Here is a 21,404-nt window from a genome sequence, read left to right as displayed (position 1 = left end):
GGATGACTGAATACATTGATGTTTTTAACATGACTGTGGTATGAAGCAGGTCGCGATTGCTAAATAGAGACAGATATCAGCGCTACACGCGAGTCCCGCGGATATAAAGGAATGAGGACATCGATTACCCGCAAGTGCTGAATTACTACTCACACAGGTCAGTTTGTTTGACGAATGAAACTTGTGAGGTAACGCAGCACTGTTTCACTTGGTCTACACTATCACACTAAACTGCATTTGAGTGTGTTGAAAGATATAATGTTATTCTATGTGTTAGTTTGTTGGCTGCATGAGACTAGCAGTAAGCTAGATCAACATTAGAATAACATACTGATCATATTCTAACATTTCATCATGTTGGGCTATTTAACATTGATTAGTTTTATGTACATTTGCTCACCTGTCTAAAAAAGTACATGCAAGAGCGGCGTCTCTGTCAAGTCGAAGTTAGTCGCAGACGTGGAGCTCTCGGCATCTCGAAAATGGCACGCTAATACTGCCGTGCAAAGGCAAAAGACTGTAACTTCGTTTTTGATCGAAAATGAGTTATTTATATTTTTGGCACATTCAAGACCTCCTTTATCATGTGGATAAGTAGCTTGAGTCAAATCCGTTGTTTTTTTGAAAAAATAATGGGTTGTCTTAACCGTAACTTCCAAAGGCCAATGAGAAACCAAGGCAGAACACCGTAACACTAGTTACGGCTCTTTGGCTTTGTTTTGGAGCGCTCACGCTTGAGTTACGGTACTCTGCCTTTGTTTAGCAGCGCGTCAATAGGAAGTTGCGGTGCCGGCGTTCTATCAAATAATGCTACCTACCAGATTATACTGTGGTCTGCCTTTGTTTTACTCTCCATTGAAATTTACATTACGATGTAGCCTGTGTAGCTACTGTGTACAGCTGCCATCAGTTTTTGTCTTCTGATGTCCTCTGAGCTTTGTCCTGCACTAATGCGGTCAGAACATTTAGTATGGTCTGAACCCGCATCGACAAACATGCAATAACGATCGCGAAGGATATATGCAGAGATGACAGAAAAATGTTACACATGTCATAGCAGGTGAATACAACAAAGAACTAAAGCCCCGCCTCACCCAGTTCGGATACCGGACCTGGTTGAAACAATCATGCATCTAGCTGGCAGAGTGCCAAAACTTCACCAGCACCTTCAGCACCGCCCTGAACACGGTCGAGCCGATGCAGGACTAATATATCACAGGGAGTGATAATAATTAAGCAACAAGGGTATATTGGTACATACAACATAAGGAAGCAAGAAGTGTTGGTGCATACAACATCAGACCAGGTCAGCTGTTACAAGCGGGTTATACATACACAGCGTCCGGAATAAATCCACGGGACGAGCGAAGTGCACAAGCACAATAATATGCCAGACAGCTGAAACCACAGCATACTGAAAAGAAGCGGAACACAGAAGGTTGTACTATAAATGCATTAGTCGTCTAGGTAGTCCAGAACGCACTCCCTACTGAGTCTCAAGGGGGAAAGCACTGCGTAGGCTACTTTTCGTGAACGGACGAGGAGCGTGACACCTTCGAACAGGAATCTCGGTAAGTGCCTGTGAAAGTATGCGTCTTTCAGATCCACCGCTATAAACCAGTCTCCGGGTCGAATGCGTGCGAGGATCTGTCTTATCGTGATCATTTTGAACGCATGTTTAGCAAGTCTTATGCCACTCGGTACCACTTGAAAATACTCTTTACCCCTATGGAGGTATTTTGTCATGTCTAATGTAGGCTATTAATATAAAATTCTCCTTTTGTCCCAAAGTCTGCTTGCCATGGTCCATAATGTTTGAACGAAACAACAACAGCGTGAGCGTGCCACTAGACGTAAAGCAGTTGTCTACGTCAGTGGTTCCCAAACTGTGGTCCGCGGACCACTAGTGGTCCGTGAGGGTACTGCAGGTGGTCCGTGGAAAGGCAAAATAAAATATAAAATAATATTTTTTACCTTCATTTTACCAGGAATCCCCATAAAAAAAAAAAAGTAAAAAGAATATGTAGGCCTATATTGATATAAAATTTAAATTAAATTGTCAGGTTATTGTGTGATTACTAAAATAGGCTAGTGGTGCTCGGCCGTGACGTTCAAGTACAGTGCCGTTAGAACCACAACATGGATCGGTGGATAGCAACAGGTTCTCTGAAGAGGAAAGCGGCAGAGGCAAATATTTTGCCATTATATAAAATATTTGTCTGATTATAATTTCACCAACAGTAATTCTGGATTGCCTCCACCAAACAAGTAAATAGGAAATAAGCAAATCAGAACACTGCAAGCCAAAACAGCAGTATGCGCGCAAGCGTGAAACGCTAGTGTTTCTTGCTGCGTATCTTTTACTGGGGTCTCCAACAAGTTGCTCGATTGGAGGTAGCTCGTCAAGGGGCCGTTCACATATCGTGTCTTTTGCGCTCTCAAGTTCATTATTTCATGTAGGCGCGCGGCAAGTGCGCTCATAATTGATGTGACGCACTCATTTTTTTAGGCGCAGCGAGATGAAAACACCTCAACTATTCATAATGCCGCAAACGCACCGCAGTTCATGTGACAAAAACAAACAAATCAGCTTCATCCTTTCCGTAAACATTGAAAGCTCAGTCAATGAAGAATGTAAGAATGCACGTGCACCCAAACACTGGGTGTTTTTCTCTTCTCCGTAAATAAATCTTGTAGCAGAGGTACAGCAAGCGTTTTTCGATGGTGGAAATCTATTAGCTACTAAGCACAACTAAGTTGTGGAGAGCGTGCATAGCAACGACAGACGGCACGGGAAAATCGGACCGAATTTTACTATTAGCTAATAATAAAAGATAAGCTAATGTGCATCGATGTAAATGTCAAGTAATTTATCTTTTTTTGACTCATTCTTTTTATAAAAATGATTTAAAGGCTGAAATTTGTGAGGTTTATCTTTTTATAAAACCTTTTTTGTGAAAAATGATTTAAGGGGCTGAAATATGTTAGGTTTATCTTTTTATAAAACCTTTTTTGTTAAAACTTTATTTGGATTTCATTTTACTATATGTGCCTATAGGGGTGGCAGGGGTTGGCGGCAATGTAAGTATCTGGATATTTGCCGCGGGGCGAGGGCTTCGATTACCTCTCTCTTTTTTGACCATACATGTTTGCATCCCTGAAATGAACCTGATTATGCCCTCGGGCGCTTGAGTAAATAAATAAATTAAATATGTGGCAGCCGTTGTGTGCAGTAAACTTTCTTTTAACAAGCTGTTGTACTGATGTGATGACCAGTTATAGTTTTAATGTTAGTAAGCCTACTTAGAGGTGCGGATTATTTCAGGAAGGACTGTGTGTAGATATATTTTATTATGTGTATTATGAGGTGGTCCGTGAAAATTCTTGATTACAAATAGTGGTCCACACACACAAAAAGTTTGAAAACCCCTGGTCTACGTCTGTCGCCATGGTTACTATGGCAGTACGAGCGGAGACCAGGGATAACGCGGATATCACGTCATTGACAGGCGACAAGTGAACATGGACAAGCCATTATTTAAAATTGGAATTTCTCTGAAATTAAAAATCTTTGGGAACTTTTGGGATATTGTAAGAACACAATTGCAGGAAATATATCACACTGTGCAAGTGAATTTTGGATATTTTATTATATATGGGCGTCAGTGGCTCAGTGGTTCATGTAGGTTGTCTACAAACCGAAAGGTTGGTGGTTCAATCCCCGGTTCCACCTGACCAAGTGTCGAGGTGTCCATGAGCAAGACACCTAACCCCAGCTGCTCCCGACGAGCTGGGTGGCGCCTTACATGGCTGACACCGCCGTCGGTGTATAAATGTGTGTATGAATGGGTGAATGTGAGGCAAATATGTAAAGCGCTTTGGTGGCCATTCGGTCTGTGAAAGCGCTATATAAATGCAGTCCATTTACCATATATATTTTTTTTTTACTTATTTTACTTATTTTACTTATTTACATATTTACTTATTTTTATCTATTTATTTATTTTCAACTTTCTGGTTTAAAATTTGAGGACACTTTTTTTTTTACAGTGTCCCTGTTACACATTTTATTTATATTTATGCTCTTCTGGTTCTTTGTCTGAAATCAGATAATACATCCTATCATGTGACCAGATGTTGTTAAGGCAACCAGGGGTGGTATTATGTAAGGAATTGCTACCTGCTCAGGAAAAGACAAAAAAAAAAAACACCCTTCTGTGGTTCAAAGCCGTTTGTTACAGTATACCGTTACAACGTGCTTAGTTTTGATATTTTATGATGACCACAACATGGTCACAACATGTGTATGAATGGGTGAATGTGAGGCAAATATGTAAAGCGCTTTGGTGGCCATTCGGTCTGTGAAAGCGCTATATAAATGCAGTCCATTTACCATATATATTTTTTTTTTATTTTTTTTTTAGAATTTTACTTATTTTTATCTATTTATTTATTTTCAACTTTCTGGTTTAAAATTTGAGGACACTTTTTTTTTACAGTGTCCCTGTTACACATTTTGCTTACTATCTACTTACAATAGTAATAACAGTAAAGTATGCATAATTACTAGCAACTAACCCTAAAACAACCCCTAATTGTGTAGAAAGTACAAATAGTGTATTTTTCTCAGTATTTAAAGGTATAATTACACAGTAAAAGTGTAAGTTTAGTATTATATTGTTTTAGTGATAAATAATGTTAGTCCATTTATTTATATTTATGTTTTAGTAGTTTTAGAACTTACACTTGTTTATTTCAGTTTATTGCCAACAACATTTCTAATTTTCGTTTAAGTTTTTTTAAGCGTTTCATTTAATATTTATAGTTTATTTTATTTCAGATATCAATTATCGAAAATAATTTAAGTTTTAGTTAGTGATAACTGTTTTAAACATTGTCATATTAAAAAAAAAACATGCAAATACAAATGTTTTTTTTTATGTCAGATGATATGTAATGCTATATGGTTTCTTGTAAATGAGGATGAAAACGGATGATAACCTGATCCACTGCTCTAACCACTTTATGTCTTTGCTTGCAGACTTTGCTTGAAAGGTTGTAAAATGAGTGAATATGAGGACTAGGTTGCTTTACCGGTTTGTCTTGGTCCATTAACTTTTGATTATGTTCCCCAGACTGGCTCTTCTGGTTCTTTGTCTGAAATCAGATAATACATCCTATCATGTGACCAGATGTTGTTAAGGCAACCAGGGGTGGTATTATGTAAGGAATTGCTACCTGCTCAGGAAAAGACAAAAAAAAAACCCACCCTTCTGTGGTTCAAAGCCGTTTGTTACAGTATACCGTTACAACGTGCTTAGTTTTGATATTTTATGATGACCACAACATGGTTATGTGGCCTTTGGGTGTCGTTCTTGGATTACTACAGCATTTAAATTATTATTTTAGAAATCAGAACATGAACGATAAATTAACAATATAAACAAGTTCATGCGGCATTTCAAAGCAAATGTATTAATACCTGCGCACACAATGATCCCACACCCTCAATCTCATAGACTGACGTGAAACTGTCAACAACAACAACTGAATATTGACAACTAAGGACAAGTGATTTTCATTTGACAACAAATCACTAAAAAACAAAAGAGAAAAGAGGTGAAATGAAAATGACACAGGGGCAAATAAATCAAAGTGAAGCTTGCAGTGTGTGTCATGCCTGCAGTCTTGCAGGAGATCCCTTCAGAAAGGGCTAGAGAAAACGGTCATGTGTACCTGATCCTCCCGTTCAAAACCCGGAGCTTTGGGATAGTTAGATGTCGGAGAGGAAACACTGGACGTGGTTGACTCTGAACATAAGCTACCATTAGTAAAGCATTTTGGCCTGCCGATGGGTCCAATTGGGGACAAAGAACTGTGGCTCCCTGAGCTTGGTGTTACAGTCGGACTATTAGAGCATGATACCTGAAGGAGAAAAGCACAAATGAGCTTAAAAGAAAATGTGGTTTTGGAGCCAGCCAAATAGGTGGATGCAGATGTGAGAGGATTTCACTCACAATAATAGAAAAGTAGCTCAATCGGGTCTATTTTTGGTGTAATGCATTTGAATAGAAAGCTCTGATTTGAATTTGAGGTATTCTCGCTTTCCAACACAGACTGCAATAAGTAGAAATGGATGCAAAGAAAACAAAATGAAACACTGAGGAAATGAAAAGAAAATCAGTAGCTCTAAGAACGAAACAGCTTCTTCCTAAGTTAAGGACCTATTCTCTACCATAGATGCAAGACAGGTGTGAGAATGTGAATGCAAACATACGTTTCCTGCCTGTCCGTTGTTACTCGCGCTGCTGGTGAGGGAATTCATGTTGGCGCTCCACTCGCTGATTGGACACTCTGGATATTGCTGGGAGCCCAGCTTGGACTGAGAACCTGACTGCATTGCTGTGAGAAACTTGTTCATTGTCTCCTCTGTGGAAGGAATTCCTTCAGACACACACACACAAATATTCCTTAGAGTCATCAACTTAGGGCTGCACAATAAAACATTAAAAAAAAGATTTTTCTGATAAAAATATTGTGACTTAAAAGATTTGAAAAAAAGTCATATTTTTGGTTTCCATGCTTGTTAAAAATTTGGGTTAGGGATAAGATTAGCTTTTGGTTTACGGTTGGTTTCATGTCATTATGCATAATTTACTGTTATTACTAGAGCAAGTACATGTAACAAGGACACTTTTACCTAATTATTTAATTAAATCACAGTCTATGCAATGTAATAATCACACTAAGTCATTTAATTTTCACTTCTGCAATCCAGCAGTTGCAGACATAACTGAACTAAATGAAATCACTGCCTTTCAGGTGTTTAATGACTACAACACACAAACACACTGCAAACAGTCATCTTTACAATCATGCTTACTTTCCACATGTGCAAAAGCACAGAATGGTCCCCTTGGACAATATCCAGTTTGCCTCATGTCGTTGCATTTAGTAGATTTATAAATCTTGAAAAAGAGAAACATAGAAGTTGGTGAGATAAAGAAAATAATGGAAATCAAATAAACTCAAGTCAATCAGTCAAGTTCAAAGTTGTAAAGGTGTGTCAGTTTCACCTCTGGGTGGAACTGCTGTTCGGTGCGAGAGTGGCAGTACTGACAGCTGTCCCCACTCTCACACTTGGAGGGTTCGCCCCATTCATCGCCGTGCTTTACACTTGGGCAGGGCGTCGACCTGCCAAGAGGGATTCAGTTTTAAGTTGAATTCAAGTGTTATGTTAATTAAAAATAGTGATAAACAAAAATGAAACCAAAATTTTAAATAAACTAGTCGTTGTAAAGTTATTTGCTTGATATTACAGCCAAACTATATGATGGCGCAGTGGATAAGACACATGCCTTTGGTGTGAGAGACCCGGGTTCGAATCCACTGTGAGACACCAATGTGTCCCTGAGCAAGACAATTAACCCCTAGTTGCTCCAGAGGCGTGCGACCTCTGACATATAACAATTGTAAGTCGCTTTGGATAAAAGCGTCAGCTAAATGAATAAATGTAAATGTAATGTAAACTATACTAGCCAATTATACATATCGCTACTCTAACATAATGTTTGTCACAGTGAAGTGCGTCCTGTAGAGCTGCCCCCTAAAAGTCGACTAAACATTAGTGGACTAGAGGAGGCTTAATCAGCCAAAATTGTATTAGTCGCGGAAAAATAGAACGAAATTTGTGGTAATTACAGTATGTCGGGCAGGAAATCCAAACCTTCGCCAATCATCCATTGACCTCAAATATGGCTTATCATTTGAAACATGTAAGTAGCAACTTTACATGGATGCTTGCTCTAAAGTTAACCTAGACAAATAGCTAAACCTATTATTAGGCGTATAATCAAGTGTTTGTGTGGAGTGTGGAAGCTAAAGTATTAGCGTGCTTACTGCATGTCATGGAGGTGCCGGCGCGATCACTTGCATTTTTCCTGATAACAGCGGAAACAGCTTAAAATACTTTTTTTTGTCATACAGATAAGAGTAATACATCATTCCAAATGGGTCTAAAAGGGTCTACTTTTATTTGTGTAAACTCACAATAAAAACAAAACATTGTGCTTTTGTAAATTAAATTAAAGAAAACAAACACGATGTGCTTTCTCCGTGAACTGCAGTGTGTCATAAAAGTTAACCTAAACTCAGCTTATTCTTGTGTATATATATATACATACATAAACAGGGGAAAAAAGCTACAAAAGCAAATATTCCTTAATAGCGTCACTTCTGCTCTCGAATGTGATTTAGGTGACACAGTGTGTCGACTTCTGTTTTGTCTGGGAATATTTTGCTTTTGCAATTTCTTTCCAATATCTCACCTGTATTTGAACTTTCTGGGATTTCTTCTCCTATCTCTGCTGTTGTGATAGTGGGGACAGGCATAGCCTTGCCTGCATAGACGTGGAGGCTTGGTGCACTGCTCGGTTTTGTAGTTGGCCAAAACAAAATTGGTGTCTGGAAAAAAGGGGAACAGAAACTGAACATGAGTGACCTGATTGTGACATGAGTGAACAGTGTTATTTTGTACCCACTGCCACTGAAATCTGTAACCATTCCCACTGAGATCAGCTTTTATTTATTTTTCATACTGGGCTTGCTTTAATGTGGGAAGGTCACCTTGCCAGCGTGGGTCCTCATTCAGGGTCTTCTCAATCATGGCCTGGCTGGCCAGCACACCCGGCTGCAGGTCAGGAATTCCCTCCCCGGATCCCAACTGGCCATTCTGCAGAGCTTCCTGTGCCTGGATCTCTCTGTGAACATGATTATACAAGTCACTCATTCAGACGCAACACCAAAAAAATACCCCCAAGATTGGTCTTGATGCAACAGCTGTTTCCACAAACACGTTGCTAGGCAACTGCTGAGATGGCATATTTCTTGTTATTTAATCACTCATAAGCCACATTTCCAGGGCAGTATCTAACCATTTGTGGCTATGCTGTGCAGACTGCACGGCAATGCAAGTGTAATTAATGCAATTTGCAAAACAATCAATAAAGGTACATTTTTGCAAATTAGATTAAGCACCCTAATACTCTGACTGCTCGCTTATGAATTGAATACATATGCAAATACTTGCTAATCAACTGAAAATGTGTGCAGCCACGACAGCTTTTAGCAATTGAAAGCAATTGTCATAAAACAATGTCTAGCGCAAACTGTGCTGTTATTTGGGGATTCACAGCTTTCACGTTAGTTGGGGGTTGGGAATCCTGGCAAAAAACCTCCCGCGTTTGAAAAACAGGAATTTGAGTGCCACAAGTTAAAGAACTTCCTCCTGCCCTTTATGGAGCTTTTCCACTACACAGTACCAGCTCGACTCGACTCGCCTTTGTTTGGGTTTCCACTTTGTAAAAGTTGTACCTGTACCTGCTTTAAGGGACTTTTTTTCGTATCACCTCCGGCGAGGTTCTAATCGGGCTGAGGAATGCTAAGGCGATACTAAAATGTGATGTGAAACACTGCAGACTGCTGATTGGTCAGAGAGAATCGTCACTATTCACCGTGTCATCATTGCACGCGCCACACGGAGCTTTTTTTTCAGCAGTTTTGCTGCCGTCAGCCTCTCCTGAAACAACGTTTGTCTTCTTGCTGTGAAAAATAGCCACATCCCGATTCCCGAGGATCAAAAACAGCATACACTCGATTTCCTCCATTGTCCTGTGTGTGTGTGTGGGTAGCGGGTGTGTGTCACGTAGTTCCTGAGGCGTCGCTATGACGACCAGGTACTATTGGGGAGGTACTATCTGTAATGGAAAACGGAGCGCAAAGCGAGCCGAGGCGAGTCGAGCTGATACTGGTAATGAAAAAGCACCATTAGTGTGATGATTCCTTGTTCTCTAAAGGTTCTCTGACGAATGTTTGGTGTGAAAATTCAGTGCAATAAACATTTTAATTTGAATGAACAGCTGTTAACGAGTTTATTAAAACCGACACAAACATTCGCATGTGACAGATCTCTTTTCCATCGCACTACGAATAACACTGGTAGACCAATCAGATTCACACTATTGGTCACATGCACAGAGCCAATAGCTATGTTTCAATTAAAAGTTGCAAATTTAACTTATGCACAAAACTGGAATATCGCATAGAATATTTTCAAAACAAAAGAAGAAGAAAAAGCTAATTCTTCTTGTGTTCAAGAGAACAAAATTGAAGCCACAGTGGCTCCATCACAAATGACTCGCGTCTCAGAGAGCAGAGACAAAACGGAATAAACGTTGTCATGTTATATTGCGTTCGGAGGTACCGGATTATAAGGGAATTAAACCAAGACTTTGGCTCAGGCATGTCAGAATGATCAAACCAACACTTTAGATCCTGTGCAATAAAAATTGGTTCACTGGTTAGTCCAGTTATCCAATCGCATCCACAGTTGAGGCCAAGTCATGTGAGCTTTATGTTGCACATCGAGGGATTTATTCCAGCTGCTGGTATTGTGTATTCTATGGAAAATGAGTAATGGAAGCGTTTAAGATATTTCAGTTTTATTATGTATCGAAACATGTATATATTTGACAACACTACATTGAACTTAGTTAATTATTTCAGATGCCTTTTCAAAAGACTTATATAAAATTCAATCCGGCAAAATGGCTAGTAGGAGTGACTGCGTTGCACGCCACTGCTGAAATAAAGGGATAGTTCACCCAAAAATGAAAATTCTGTCAGTAATTACTCACCCTCATGTTGTTCCAACCCCGTAAGACCTTCGTTCATCTTCGGAACACAAATTAGGATATTTTTGATGAAATCTGAGAGCTGTCTCACTCCTCCATAGGCTGCAAGGTAATTGCATCTGCCGGCCCAGAATAATTAGTAAAGACATCGTTAAAATAGTCCAAGTGACTACAGTGGCTCAACCTTAAGTTTACCAAGCGACGAGAATACTTTTTCTGCAAACCCCCCCCCCCCCCCCAACTATTAATTTCCTTCTGTGTGGGCCTCTGATGCGAGTTCACGAGAGCGCCACAACGCATGCGCAAGAACTGAGATGATGATGCTCACGATCAGTTGATGGGAAAGTGTGAAAGGTAAGCCATTCATTTTCCGCCATTGGTAAGGCAGTTTTACGTTTTCTCATGGTTTCTCACGATTCAGACACCCAGGAAATGCACACTTTAGAACCATTTTAAACACTACATCTAGACACATCTGCGTCATCTTCTCAGTTCTTGTGCATGCGTTGTGGCTCACGTGAACTCACATTAGAGCCCCACACAGAATAAAATGAATAGTTGAATAAAGTTGTTATTTTTGTTTTTTTCTTTGTGCACAAAAAGTATTCACGTCGCTTGATAAACTTAAGGTCTGTAGTCACTTGGACTATTTTAACAATGTCTTTAATAACTTTTCTGGGCCGGCAGATGCAATTATCTTGCAGCCTATGGAGGAGTGATCCAGCTCTCAAATTTCATCAAAAATATCTTAATTCGTGTTCCGAAGTCTTACAGGGTTGGAAAAACATGAGAGTGAGTAAATACTGACAGAATTTTCATTTTTGGGTGAACTAACCCTTTAATATGCACCTTTGCTAAGGACACAAAGGGAAAAAATGATACCTGATATCATAAACTGGTGGCCGCAGGTCATGTGGTCCATGAGCGAAGGCGCAGTGGAGGCCGTTCTTCACACAATGTCCACGGGCATCTGTCTCATGGATGCAGGTGCCGGTCTTGTAGTAGCGTAAATGGTACTTGCGCTCTGTGTCACCGGTGGTCCGGTGTAAGTATGGGCAACTGAGGAGAAAAACACCAGCTCATCATTATAAATGCTGATACTGTAAACAATAATAAGTCATCTAAAAAGCTATTAAAATAGTGAGGTTGGAAACATTATTATATTTTGTTGTTACAAAATATACGATTGTGTTGAAGAAACTACACTTACCTGCCCTACAACTATTTCTAACATACCACAATGTGAAAAAAGAGTCAGGTATAAACAGACGGTCACACTTTAGATTAGGGTCTAATTCTCACTATTAAATATTACTTTTGCCTCAAACTCCTAATTACTGCTTATTTATAGTTAGTAAGGTAGTTGTTAAGTTTAGGCATTGGGTATGATTAAGGGATGTAGAATATGGTCATGCGGAATAGGGCATTATAAGCTTTATATAAGTTCTTATAAACAACCAATATCCTAGTAATAAGCATGCTAATAAGCTGCTAGTTAATAGTGAGAATTCGACCCAAAATTAAATGTTACCAAACAGACAACAAAACTTTGTCATTGCTATGACAAGGTGGGGAAAAAAATTTGTGCAAGAACTCCTTTTATTCCCAGCACTGCAACTGCAAACTACACTATAAATAGAACTAAATCTACTATTTCCAGAGGCAACGTGAGTTTGATTAGATTAAAGGAAGTACATTTGCTGTCGCTGTTAAATGTGTAGTTAAATTACTGCTTGTTTTAATAAGGTTGTTTCTTACTTCCACACGGGAACATATGCACACTGTTTTAAAATAATTACTGTGTCTATATTATCAATAATTATAGCTAGGCCTATTCGAATTTTTTTTTTTATTCATCAACAAATATATATATATATATATATATATATATATATATATATATATATATATATATATATATATTGTCACGTAAATATATGTTAAATGTATGTACTATGTAATATAAAGAGACATGAGCACCAATGTTCCGAGCACCAATGTCACTGCAAACCTCTTTCACAACTTTAAAACAGTCAAACACTTGTGAAATACTTCCCGGCTTGTTTAGCAAGATATGTTGAAGTACAATGGATGTATATTACAATGCATGACATTATGAAATGTATAGCCCCTTTGACACAGCACGTTGATCCCTGGAAATTGCCAGAACACCTTCTGTGTGAACGCAAATACGACATCAACGGGATTGATCCCGGGTTGGGGACCTAGTAACATTGCCGGGATCAATCCCGGAACGCGCCCCGTGTGAACAAAAGCCGTAACCAATGCCGTGTCGTAATGATGACGCTGAAGTGAAGTGAAAGCAGGCTAGTGAACCGGTATGTAATGCGCTAGTTTATGATCGAATCAGAGAAAAAAAATGCACAAGCGTGGTTTCTCGAGAGAGGATTTTTACGGGTTGTGTGTGAACGCACTCTCCGATTCCGGAAAATCCCTGGCAGTGTGAATGAACCAAAATCAAACGAACCCGGGTCAAATCCCAGGTCACTTTATCCGTGTATTTTCCGGAATCTCTGTGTGAAAGTGGCTTTATGTGTATTCTTGGTGCTGTTCACAGGTGCTGTTTAGTTTTAAAATGCATTAAAATTGACTGAAAGTGTACAATAGGAGTAATGCATATTACTGATACATGACAACACAAAGCAAATTATTAGATTAGGAGAACCAGATATTTATAAGAAATCTGCATTTCATTTTTAAGACAGGATTTAAGGCACACAGAAAATGGGGCTGTGACAATCCAGAAAGCAGCCTGGAGCTTGAGCAGATTCATCCTGAAAATGCTACATACCCAATAATCTTCTCAAATATAGCAACTGCATCTTGTTCAGGTAGCAACAGTAACTATGGCAACAGCAATGATGTCACCATAGGACTGCTGCTACTGGATGCATGAATGTGTGATCACAAACTATATGACATACATTTCAATAAGGCAGAGACACGGGACAAATTATTTTTGTAATTATTTAACCATTTACATTAGAGCAAGTCAATCAGAGTACAAATTGTGTCAAAAGACAAATAATAATAATAATCCAATAACCTTCAGGTCAGGTGTAAGTAAAGAAAAATAACACAATAAATAAAATTCTTTAACACTATCATTGGTGTCTATTATTATGTTCATGTTATGGTGGATAACTATTAAATGGCCAAAACAAACAAACAAAACGACTTTTCTAAAAATACTAAAATAAACACCTAAATAGTTTTTTGTAATATAAAATAAATGTTGTAATGTAAATACTGTAGGTATTGCAACATTGTTATGAAATACATGAATAAATACTAAATTTGCAGTGAATGAGAACATTCCTATAAACGCTGTGGCTCCTCTATTAAGCTTTGGCTATGTTTAAACTGCAGGCAAATCAGATTTTTTCAGGCAGACTGTCCGAACTATTAACTGTAAGTGATCAAATAAGATGTGTGTGTCCAGACATAACCAACCTGTCTGCATGGGTTGCTTTGTAACAACGTAGACAGGCATACACACATATGTGACAAGGCTTTCAAAACGGATGCAGGAAAAATGGAGATATAGAACATAATTCCCCACAGGGGATCAATAAATGGTTTAGTGTATAATGTTTTCAGTTCAAACAAATGAACTGAGAACAAAATATTTAACTGTCTGGAGTAAATTTAGACATGAGAGTCATTAAAAGTCGGAGTTTAAATATCCTCCCAACAACAACTACAACAACGTGCTTTGTAAACATGAGTTTTTATGAAGAGATGAAATCGTGAACGTTCTAACAGCAATGAACCAATCAAAAAAAGAGTACGTGCACGGGAGAGCCAATCACAAGACAGAGAACAGGGGGCGTGTCTGTGGGCTCCCTGAGCTCACTCAAAACACAAGGATGGCTAGAAACACTTCATTTCCAAACTGAATCTATACATTTCTGTTAACTTACACAGGGCAAACTGGGAACTGAGAGATGAGTAATCAGCCAAAAGTGGAAGTGAAACTCGAGATAAATACACACACACACATCGAGCGAACGGCAAACAAAGTAACTTAGAGGAGAGATATTAGGCAATATGGGGAGTAAAACATTAACCAAGTAAACCATACAGTGATTTAGAAGACAACGATCTGCACAACTTCATATTTCACGAAGAGGGCGTGTGCTACACAAAACAATAAGACGAGTCAAAAACTACAACATGCTCATGGTTAATGGAAAGCCCCAATGTCTGACTGTAAGTTAGTGTATTTACAATCGACCGATCTGATCCACAAAGCGCATGCATTCCCAACTGAAATCAGGGACGCAAACACGTCTTCGTTTCGAGCAACCCAAGCACAAACCGTCACATTGTCTATGCAAAAATAAACAAATATGACTAACGTTACAACGTGCATTTGGCGCGCAAGTTTACTACCATCTGCTAAATGATTTCTCAACTTCAGTATAGGCCTAAATAATAATAAAAACAAGTTACTTACTCGTCTCCATCGGGGCATATTCCTGTTGTTTCATCATACTTCGTGCAATACACATCTGGGCTGTAATTAAAAGTCCCGTCTCTTCTCCGTATGGGTCTCCGTCTTCGCTGGTTTAGAAAATGCCAGTGGAAACAGGTAAATGGTCTATGCTGTGTGCATTTGTGCTGCAAAAACAGTGGGCACTGCTCGGTCCTGAACTCCTTCAAATATCTAGAATTAAAATGGAAAGGCACGGTCAAAAGCGTCATGAATCAGCCACGTCCGCACCAAACACTACGCTTGACTGATGTAAACAAATCAGAATGGACACAGTAATGTCAAACTACGTTCAAAGTTTGGAGCTGTGGTGGCTGCTGTTACACTGCGCAGTTTTTTATACGCGGCAATTCCACAACAAATACAGCCCTAGATAAATTAGTTACATGATAAACCACATTTTCAGCAACTATAAACATATAATGTTCATTGTAAGTGTTTATACACCGCTAAATGGGAACGGAATGTGTTTTATAGCGTAAAAAAGCCACTGTGAGCCATTTATCAAGGCTCTCCACTAAAACATTAGAAGCTTACGCCAAACACTCCGCGATTAGCGTTCAGAGTTACGTAGAATCTTCGACGTACGTTCCATTCAAACCAAGGATGCGTACGGAGGGAAAGTGCGTAGAGTAAGAAACACGGGCCGAGGAAGGAGGCGGATGCAGCTAACAAACCAGCCTGCTAGCTACATCTAGCGAGAGTCTCGGCTCGCTCGCTTTGCTGTTGTCCAGTTTACATGTCTTCAAGCATTTTCACAAGAGCAGGCTCTGAGCAAATAAGCGAAGAGCACTTTCTTAAGTTTTAAATTACACATAGCGCGACCGACGCGTTAATAGGGAAATAAACGCGAAGTTTAGCGGAGATGAGATTGTTGATTTTGATCAACATTGAGATTTGAGAGGCGCGTGCATTCGGAGGAATTTACAAAAGGAAAAGCACCATTTTAAAACGCACAGAGGGAGAGGAAACAGCACGCGTAACAAAAACAAATCCGACAGTCGATTATCGAATAGTCACCACCTTCCACAGAAACGTGTTTTCGCCTATTTAATGTTTACTTTACTTACGTATAGTGGGTTGGTTTCTCGGTTTGAGGAGAAGCGCTCGCCGCCGTTTTCGAAACCGACGGCATTTTCAGTCAAAACAATAATAGCGCGTGCGCGGGGACCCTCTCGTCTACTCATGCTCTCGCGCGCCGCTGCAAGGCCAATATGAGCAACTGGCGGGACAAACAAATAAGAGACAATGACCATGCTGCATAGCAGCAGTGCCATAATGCAAAAAAACGTGTTTATGTAGACTGCAACGTGGCGTCCAAATTATTTAGAAATATAACAAAACAATAAAATCACAAAATAACATATTGCTTATTATTTACCTTAAGGCATTTATATTTCTTAATTCTTAGTAGTGCAGTGCTGATGCTTTTGATATTAACCGTTTGCTGATTTATGACTATTTCGCTGTAATTTGAGCTGCAATTAAAATAAGTTTGTTTAGAAAAATACGCAAACAAATCTCAAAATGGGGGGTTGGAAACGTCATAAGAAACCTATTTCAAGTACATGTTACTCCAGTTGGAAATCAACTTTTTTTACTCATAATAATTTTTTATGAATACATTATCAGCTGTGGGACAAATTACATATTAAAAATCATTTAAAAAGGTAAACAATGTACAGTAAATAGAGAGAAACGACGAGAGGGGGTTGTTTTACGTTGAACCATTGAGAAACGAAAACGTCAGTCATGGGCGTGTCTACGCGGCAAGCCACGGAAATATATAAATAGAAGTCCAACCCTCTCTTTTTCAAATACGAGATACACCGTGGGAGAAAGATCGTGGTCCAACGAGGTTTGTGTGAGTAAACTTTTAATTATTTGGTAGATATTTCGACATTAGACTGTAATCATAATATTTCCACTAGTGTTAGTTAAAAAAAAAAGCAATACGACATTTACAGAGTTGATCGGATTTTCAGTTTCTCGTGCTTATTGATGGATCATTTTCTGGCTTATTTGTTAGTTTGGATTTAATATTTCAAACACTATTGTCCTTGAACATAGTTCACTTAAATATGATGTGGCGTTTTTTTACAAGTTAAATTCGTAGTTTTGGCGGGCTTTGGAAGTAACGTTATAGGCGACATCTGATAATATGTGCTGGTTTGTCGATCTACCTTTTTGCCCGCCATTTTGGACAATGGTTTGTTCAGCTTGTTCCTGAAGAGGTCGAGGCGAGTAACCAGTTGTTCAATGCTGCATTAAATTAACTTTCCCCCGTGCCCCTGAACATGAACATTTCCCGCTCTTTCTACATTACGCAATTGGCGTATTCCTAGTTAAAAGCGAGTTTCGCGGTGGGCTTATGTTTAATCTGCGATGAACCGGGTCCTGCTGCAGATAGAGGCTGATGTACCGGGGCTGTTTAACAACAACAGCATCTCCTTTCGTCTAATGCAAATGTTCATCTGCGATGCTCACTTGGCTGTAATGTTCACACATTACAAATTACGCATGGGTTTCAGCTGGTTTGTTTAGTTATCCATATTGTGGGCACTTGACGTTGTATATCTTTTATAAAACGTGATATTTTTAGATCTAAGTAGCAACAGCTCTTGAGCGGAAGTGCTGAAAGCAAACCAGAGGACCCGGATGATACCGCCATTTTAAGTTACCGTTTGAATTTTTTTTTAAACGGGAAGAATTCAGTATTTAAATAATAGTTTTTGTTTTTAATCCTAGAGATTGAGAGAAAATGGCTCGTACCAAGCAGACCGCACGTAAATCTACTGGAGGAAAGGCGCCAAGAAAACAGCTGGCGACTAAAGCCGCGAGGAAGAGCGCGCCCTCTACTGGTGGCGTCAAGAAGCCCCACAGATACAGGTGAGTCTGAGAGAGACTGCTGTTTTTAACTGAACAACACGCATCGTTAATGCAGTTTACTATGACGGGTAAATCATGTTTTTCTCCCTCACTTTAGGCCTGGAACTGTTGCTCTGAGAGAGATCCGTCGCTATCAGAAGTCAACAGAGTTGCTGATTCGCAAGTTGCCATTTCAGCGTCTGGTCAGGGAGATTGCACAGGACTTCAAAACCGACCTGAGGTTCCAGAGTGCAGCCATTGGTGCACTTCAGGTGCGTTATTACTTTTTTAAATATACTTTATACTTAAACTTTATATCCAATATTAACTTTCTTGTCTTGTTACAGGAAGCAAGTGAGGCTTACCTTGTTGGCCTGTTTGAGGACACTAACTTGTGCGCCATTCATGCCAAGAGAGTCACAATCATGCCCAAGGACATCCAGCTTGCAAGGCGAATCAGAGGAGAGAGGGCCTAATTTTTATATTTTATTGTTTTATTTTTTACTTTTATTGAGAAACACTCAAAGTAAAAGCAATGGATTTGTACATTGAGTCATTTTGTAAAGCATTCCTTACATACTCAGGTTTTTAAAGTGAGTGTGTCTAGATAAACCATTGTAGAGCTCATTGTGAAGCGGCTTTAGTTGCATGCGTAACATATTTATCACGTATCTTTTACATTCATCATTGGGTTGTAAATAAAATTACTCTACCTCAAAATTGTGCTGGTTATTCTGTGTTTTTTGTTTAAAATGCTTCAATGGATTTCTACTGAAGACTTATACGACAGTGCTTGTGTTGTGTTTTTCTAGTTTTATTAGATGAAAGCTACCTGGTTTGTTGCATGTAGACAAGTCTTTCCTCCACGAGGACAGGATCGTGTCGTTTTTATGCAGTTTGCATCCTTTCCATCAAAGCTGACATCAAATTATATTTAGTTTTTGTATTTTTGTGTTTGGGGATGGTCTTTCTAATTGTACGTTATACATATAATTCACCATATTTGATGCAATGGCAAATTATATTTATACACAAAAGAATAAAAAGTTATGTCAATTAAGCCTGCAATGTGTTTAAGACATCGATGTAGCATTGGAAAATGAAATTATTCAAATAGTTACATTGGAGTGTGCAGTGTCTATGCTTGTTTCACTTGAAAAATGACCTACACCTCATGCTTGGCTTTGTCAAAACTAACTGACCCTGCTGGATTAAAGTTTGTATGAATGCATTGACTGTTATCTTGCTGACTTAAAGCAAAGTATAAAGTTTTATAAATTTTCAATTTGTTTTACAATACTAAGACATACTAATGCAGTTATGCGTTTAAATTAAACTGACTTAAGCTGTGTACTTTGTTTTTAAACAGAAAATCGCACATTTAGCCTACACTGATCGAAGCTGGTTTATAGGCTGTTACTCGACAATATTGAACCTTTCACCCAGCTGAACACTCGTCCAAACACTGAGGTGTCATTACATTTTTCCGTATTTTATAAAATGCCATTACTCTGCACCTGCAAACTTGTCTCAATCCCAGACTGGATTATCTTCCTGAATGATCTCGTTTTTGTCGCCCTCTCGTGGTGAGTTTGCGCTTAGTTTTTTTTTCTTTTTTTAGTATCTTAATGTTCTGGTTTAGCCTATGTTATGTATGTTTTTACTTATGGTATTTATTTTGAGCCATTATAAGAGCTACACTTCTAAACTGAAACACTTGTGCAATGCTCTAATAGACCCTCTTGATGTTACCTAAATTACATCCGTTTTTTTTTTTCTTAGAGTATATTATAATATGCAAATGTAATTGTGAATCAGATCTTTTATTCAAACCCATGTTCCCTAAACATATGCATTAATTCTCACTACTTTAATTACCTGACAAAAGGCAGTCGCGCTTCGGTGTTGTACGCCTTGTGTTTTATAAGCTTTCAGCTTGTCATTCTCCTTCCAAGCCACAATATTTTTGTGAAAATGATTTGGATCAATGCAAATACGAAGAACTTTTTGAGTGTTCAAATGTATTGAGGTTTAAATTGTGTATGTGTGAATACAAACAGTAAGAATATAAGCATTGAAAACCATTAGACGGCATGAGCTTGATGAACAGATTCATTTAACCGCATCAAAAGAGAAATCTCACAGACAAATAGGACGCAATGACGTAAGATCCTTCAACCCTGAGCCCTACTCCGGTCACAGCTGCAGACACACACACTCTTCTCACAGTCTCTGCCCGTCACCTCTTGCTCTGTCTCTTTCTCAGAGTCGTCCCGTGTCTATTTATTTGTATTTATACAGATATGAAATTAACTACATGTCTCGCTTTGGCTCTTTTCCCAGGGGATCGACTGTGGGGATCCGGGTTTCGGCTCTGTTGTCTAATGAGCCTGGCTGTCGTTATTTCACTTTTCTGTATCTTTGTGGGATGCTCACATCCTAAGGCTGTTCTCCTCATGGATTCTCAAATCTCTGTTTGAGGCACACAAACTTACCCATGCCCTATAGGTCTGTCAGAGACAGAAGTTTCCCCAAGTCACTTAAGTTCATGTTTTAATGTTTTTTTGTTGTTGTTGTTTTTTTTGTTTTTTTTTTACCATTTAATAGTAATGATGTCTATACAAATTCATGAATAGTTATTCAAACCATGGTTACATATTTTTCCCAGGATGGACGGTCACAGCTGGAAAAACATTTCTTGGTTTTGCCAGGCTGTATCTCTAACACTCCATATACTGAAAGATGCTGGAGACATACAGTCATTATTTTGACTAATAGTTGTATTGCATTTTTATCAACCATAAACCATCTCAACAAATAGATTTTACAATCAAAAAGCAGCTTTCTCCAAATGATCTTTATCCACAATCAGAGTTGTCATTAAATCCAGAGCAAGTATTATTTTAGAATTATTTACTATTATAGTATTTCTTAATATTTTAAATACACTTTTTAACATATATCTGAAGCTGTCATTATACTTTAAGTTTTAAGAATTTGGTAACACTGTATTTCGATAGTCCACTTTAGACATTCTAGTAATAAGTAATTTTGCAACTACATGTTAACTAACTGTCATTATAGTATTCGTAGAGTGTCTGCTTAATTAATATCTGCTAACACTTTATTTTGATGCTCCACAACAGACATTCTGACTATAAGTAACTTTGCACGTTAATGTCAACTTATTCTACTAACACAAACCCTACCAGTCTAACACAATGAGAGTTAGTTGACATGTAGTAGCAAAGTTATTTTAGTTCTTCAGCTTATTTTATATTCAGTTTCAGTTGCCAAGGCATTGCTATATTTTAAAACACATGTTCATC

General features: G+C 38.6%; 2 protein-coding genes across 4 annotated transcripts in view; one reads left to right on the top strand and one right to left on the bottom strand.

Moving 5' to 3' along the window:
- Positions 1-16,417, bottom strand: part of unkl (unk like zinc finger) — a 32,025-nt gene extending 15,608 nt beyond the window's left edge. Inside the window, exons 1-10 of one of the 2 annotated variants that reach the window (XM_077213452.1) lie at positions 16,278-16,417; positions 15,172-15,381; positions 11,574-11,750; positions 8,626-8,759; positions 8,328-8,463; positions 7,077-7,194; positions 6,884-6,968; positions 6,278-6,444; positions 5,737-5,925; positions 5,095-5,157 (exon numbers count right to left, since the gene is read on the bottom strand). In XM_077213452.1, the coding sequence (XP_077069567.1) occupies positions 5,095-5,157; positions 5,737-5,925; positions 6,278-6,444; positions 6,884-6,968; positions 7,077-7,194; positions 8,328-8,463; positions 8,626-8,759; positions 11,574-11,750; positions 15,172-15,381; positions 16,278-16,342 (1,344 nt within the window). In that variant the 5' untranslated portion in view covers positions 16,343-16,417. The remainder of the gene's footprint in view (positions 1-5,094; positions 5,158-5,736; positions 5,926-6,277; positions 6,445-6,883; positions 6,969-7,076; positions 7,195-8,327; positions 8,464-8,625; positions 8,760-11,573; positions 11,751-15,171; positions 15,382-16,277) is intronic. The other variant, XM_077213453.1, reaches the window with a different exon arrangement.
- Positions 16,418-16,980: 563 nt separating this feature from the next.
- On the top strand, positions 16,981-18,795 carry h3f3a (H3 histone, family 3A). 2 transcript variants are annotated; one of them, XM_077213523.1, is made up of 4 exons: positions 16,981-17,071; positions 17,956-18,096; positions 18,194-18,347; positions 18,423-18,795. In XM_077213523.1, the coding sequence occupies exons 2-4, from the start codon at positions 17,969-17,971 to the stop codon at positions 18,549-18,551; spliced, it is 411 nt and encodes a 136-aa protein (XP_077069638.1). In that variant the 5' UTR covers positions 16,981-17,071; positions 17,956-17,968; the 3' UTR covers positions 18,552-18,795. The 2 variants fall into 2 exon arrangements, with proteins under 2 accessions (XP_077069638.1, XP_077069639.1); XM_077213524.1 differs by having other exon boundaries at positions 17,012-17,065.
- Positions 18,796-21,404: the final 2,609 nt, after the last annotated feature.

Source organism: Siphateles boraxobius, unplaced genomic scaffold (assembly GCF_051911475.1).
Source record: "Siphateles boraxobius isolate OS27281-9 unplaced genomic scaffold, OSU_SipBor_1 66, whole genome shotgun sequence".
Taxonomy (NCBI): Eukaryota; Metazoa; Chordata; class Actinopteri; order Cypriniformes; family Leuciscidae; genus Siphateles; species Siphateles boraxobius.
This window is presented reverse-complemented; position numbering and strand designations above follow the sequence as displayed.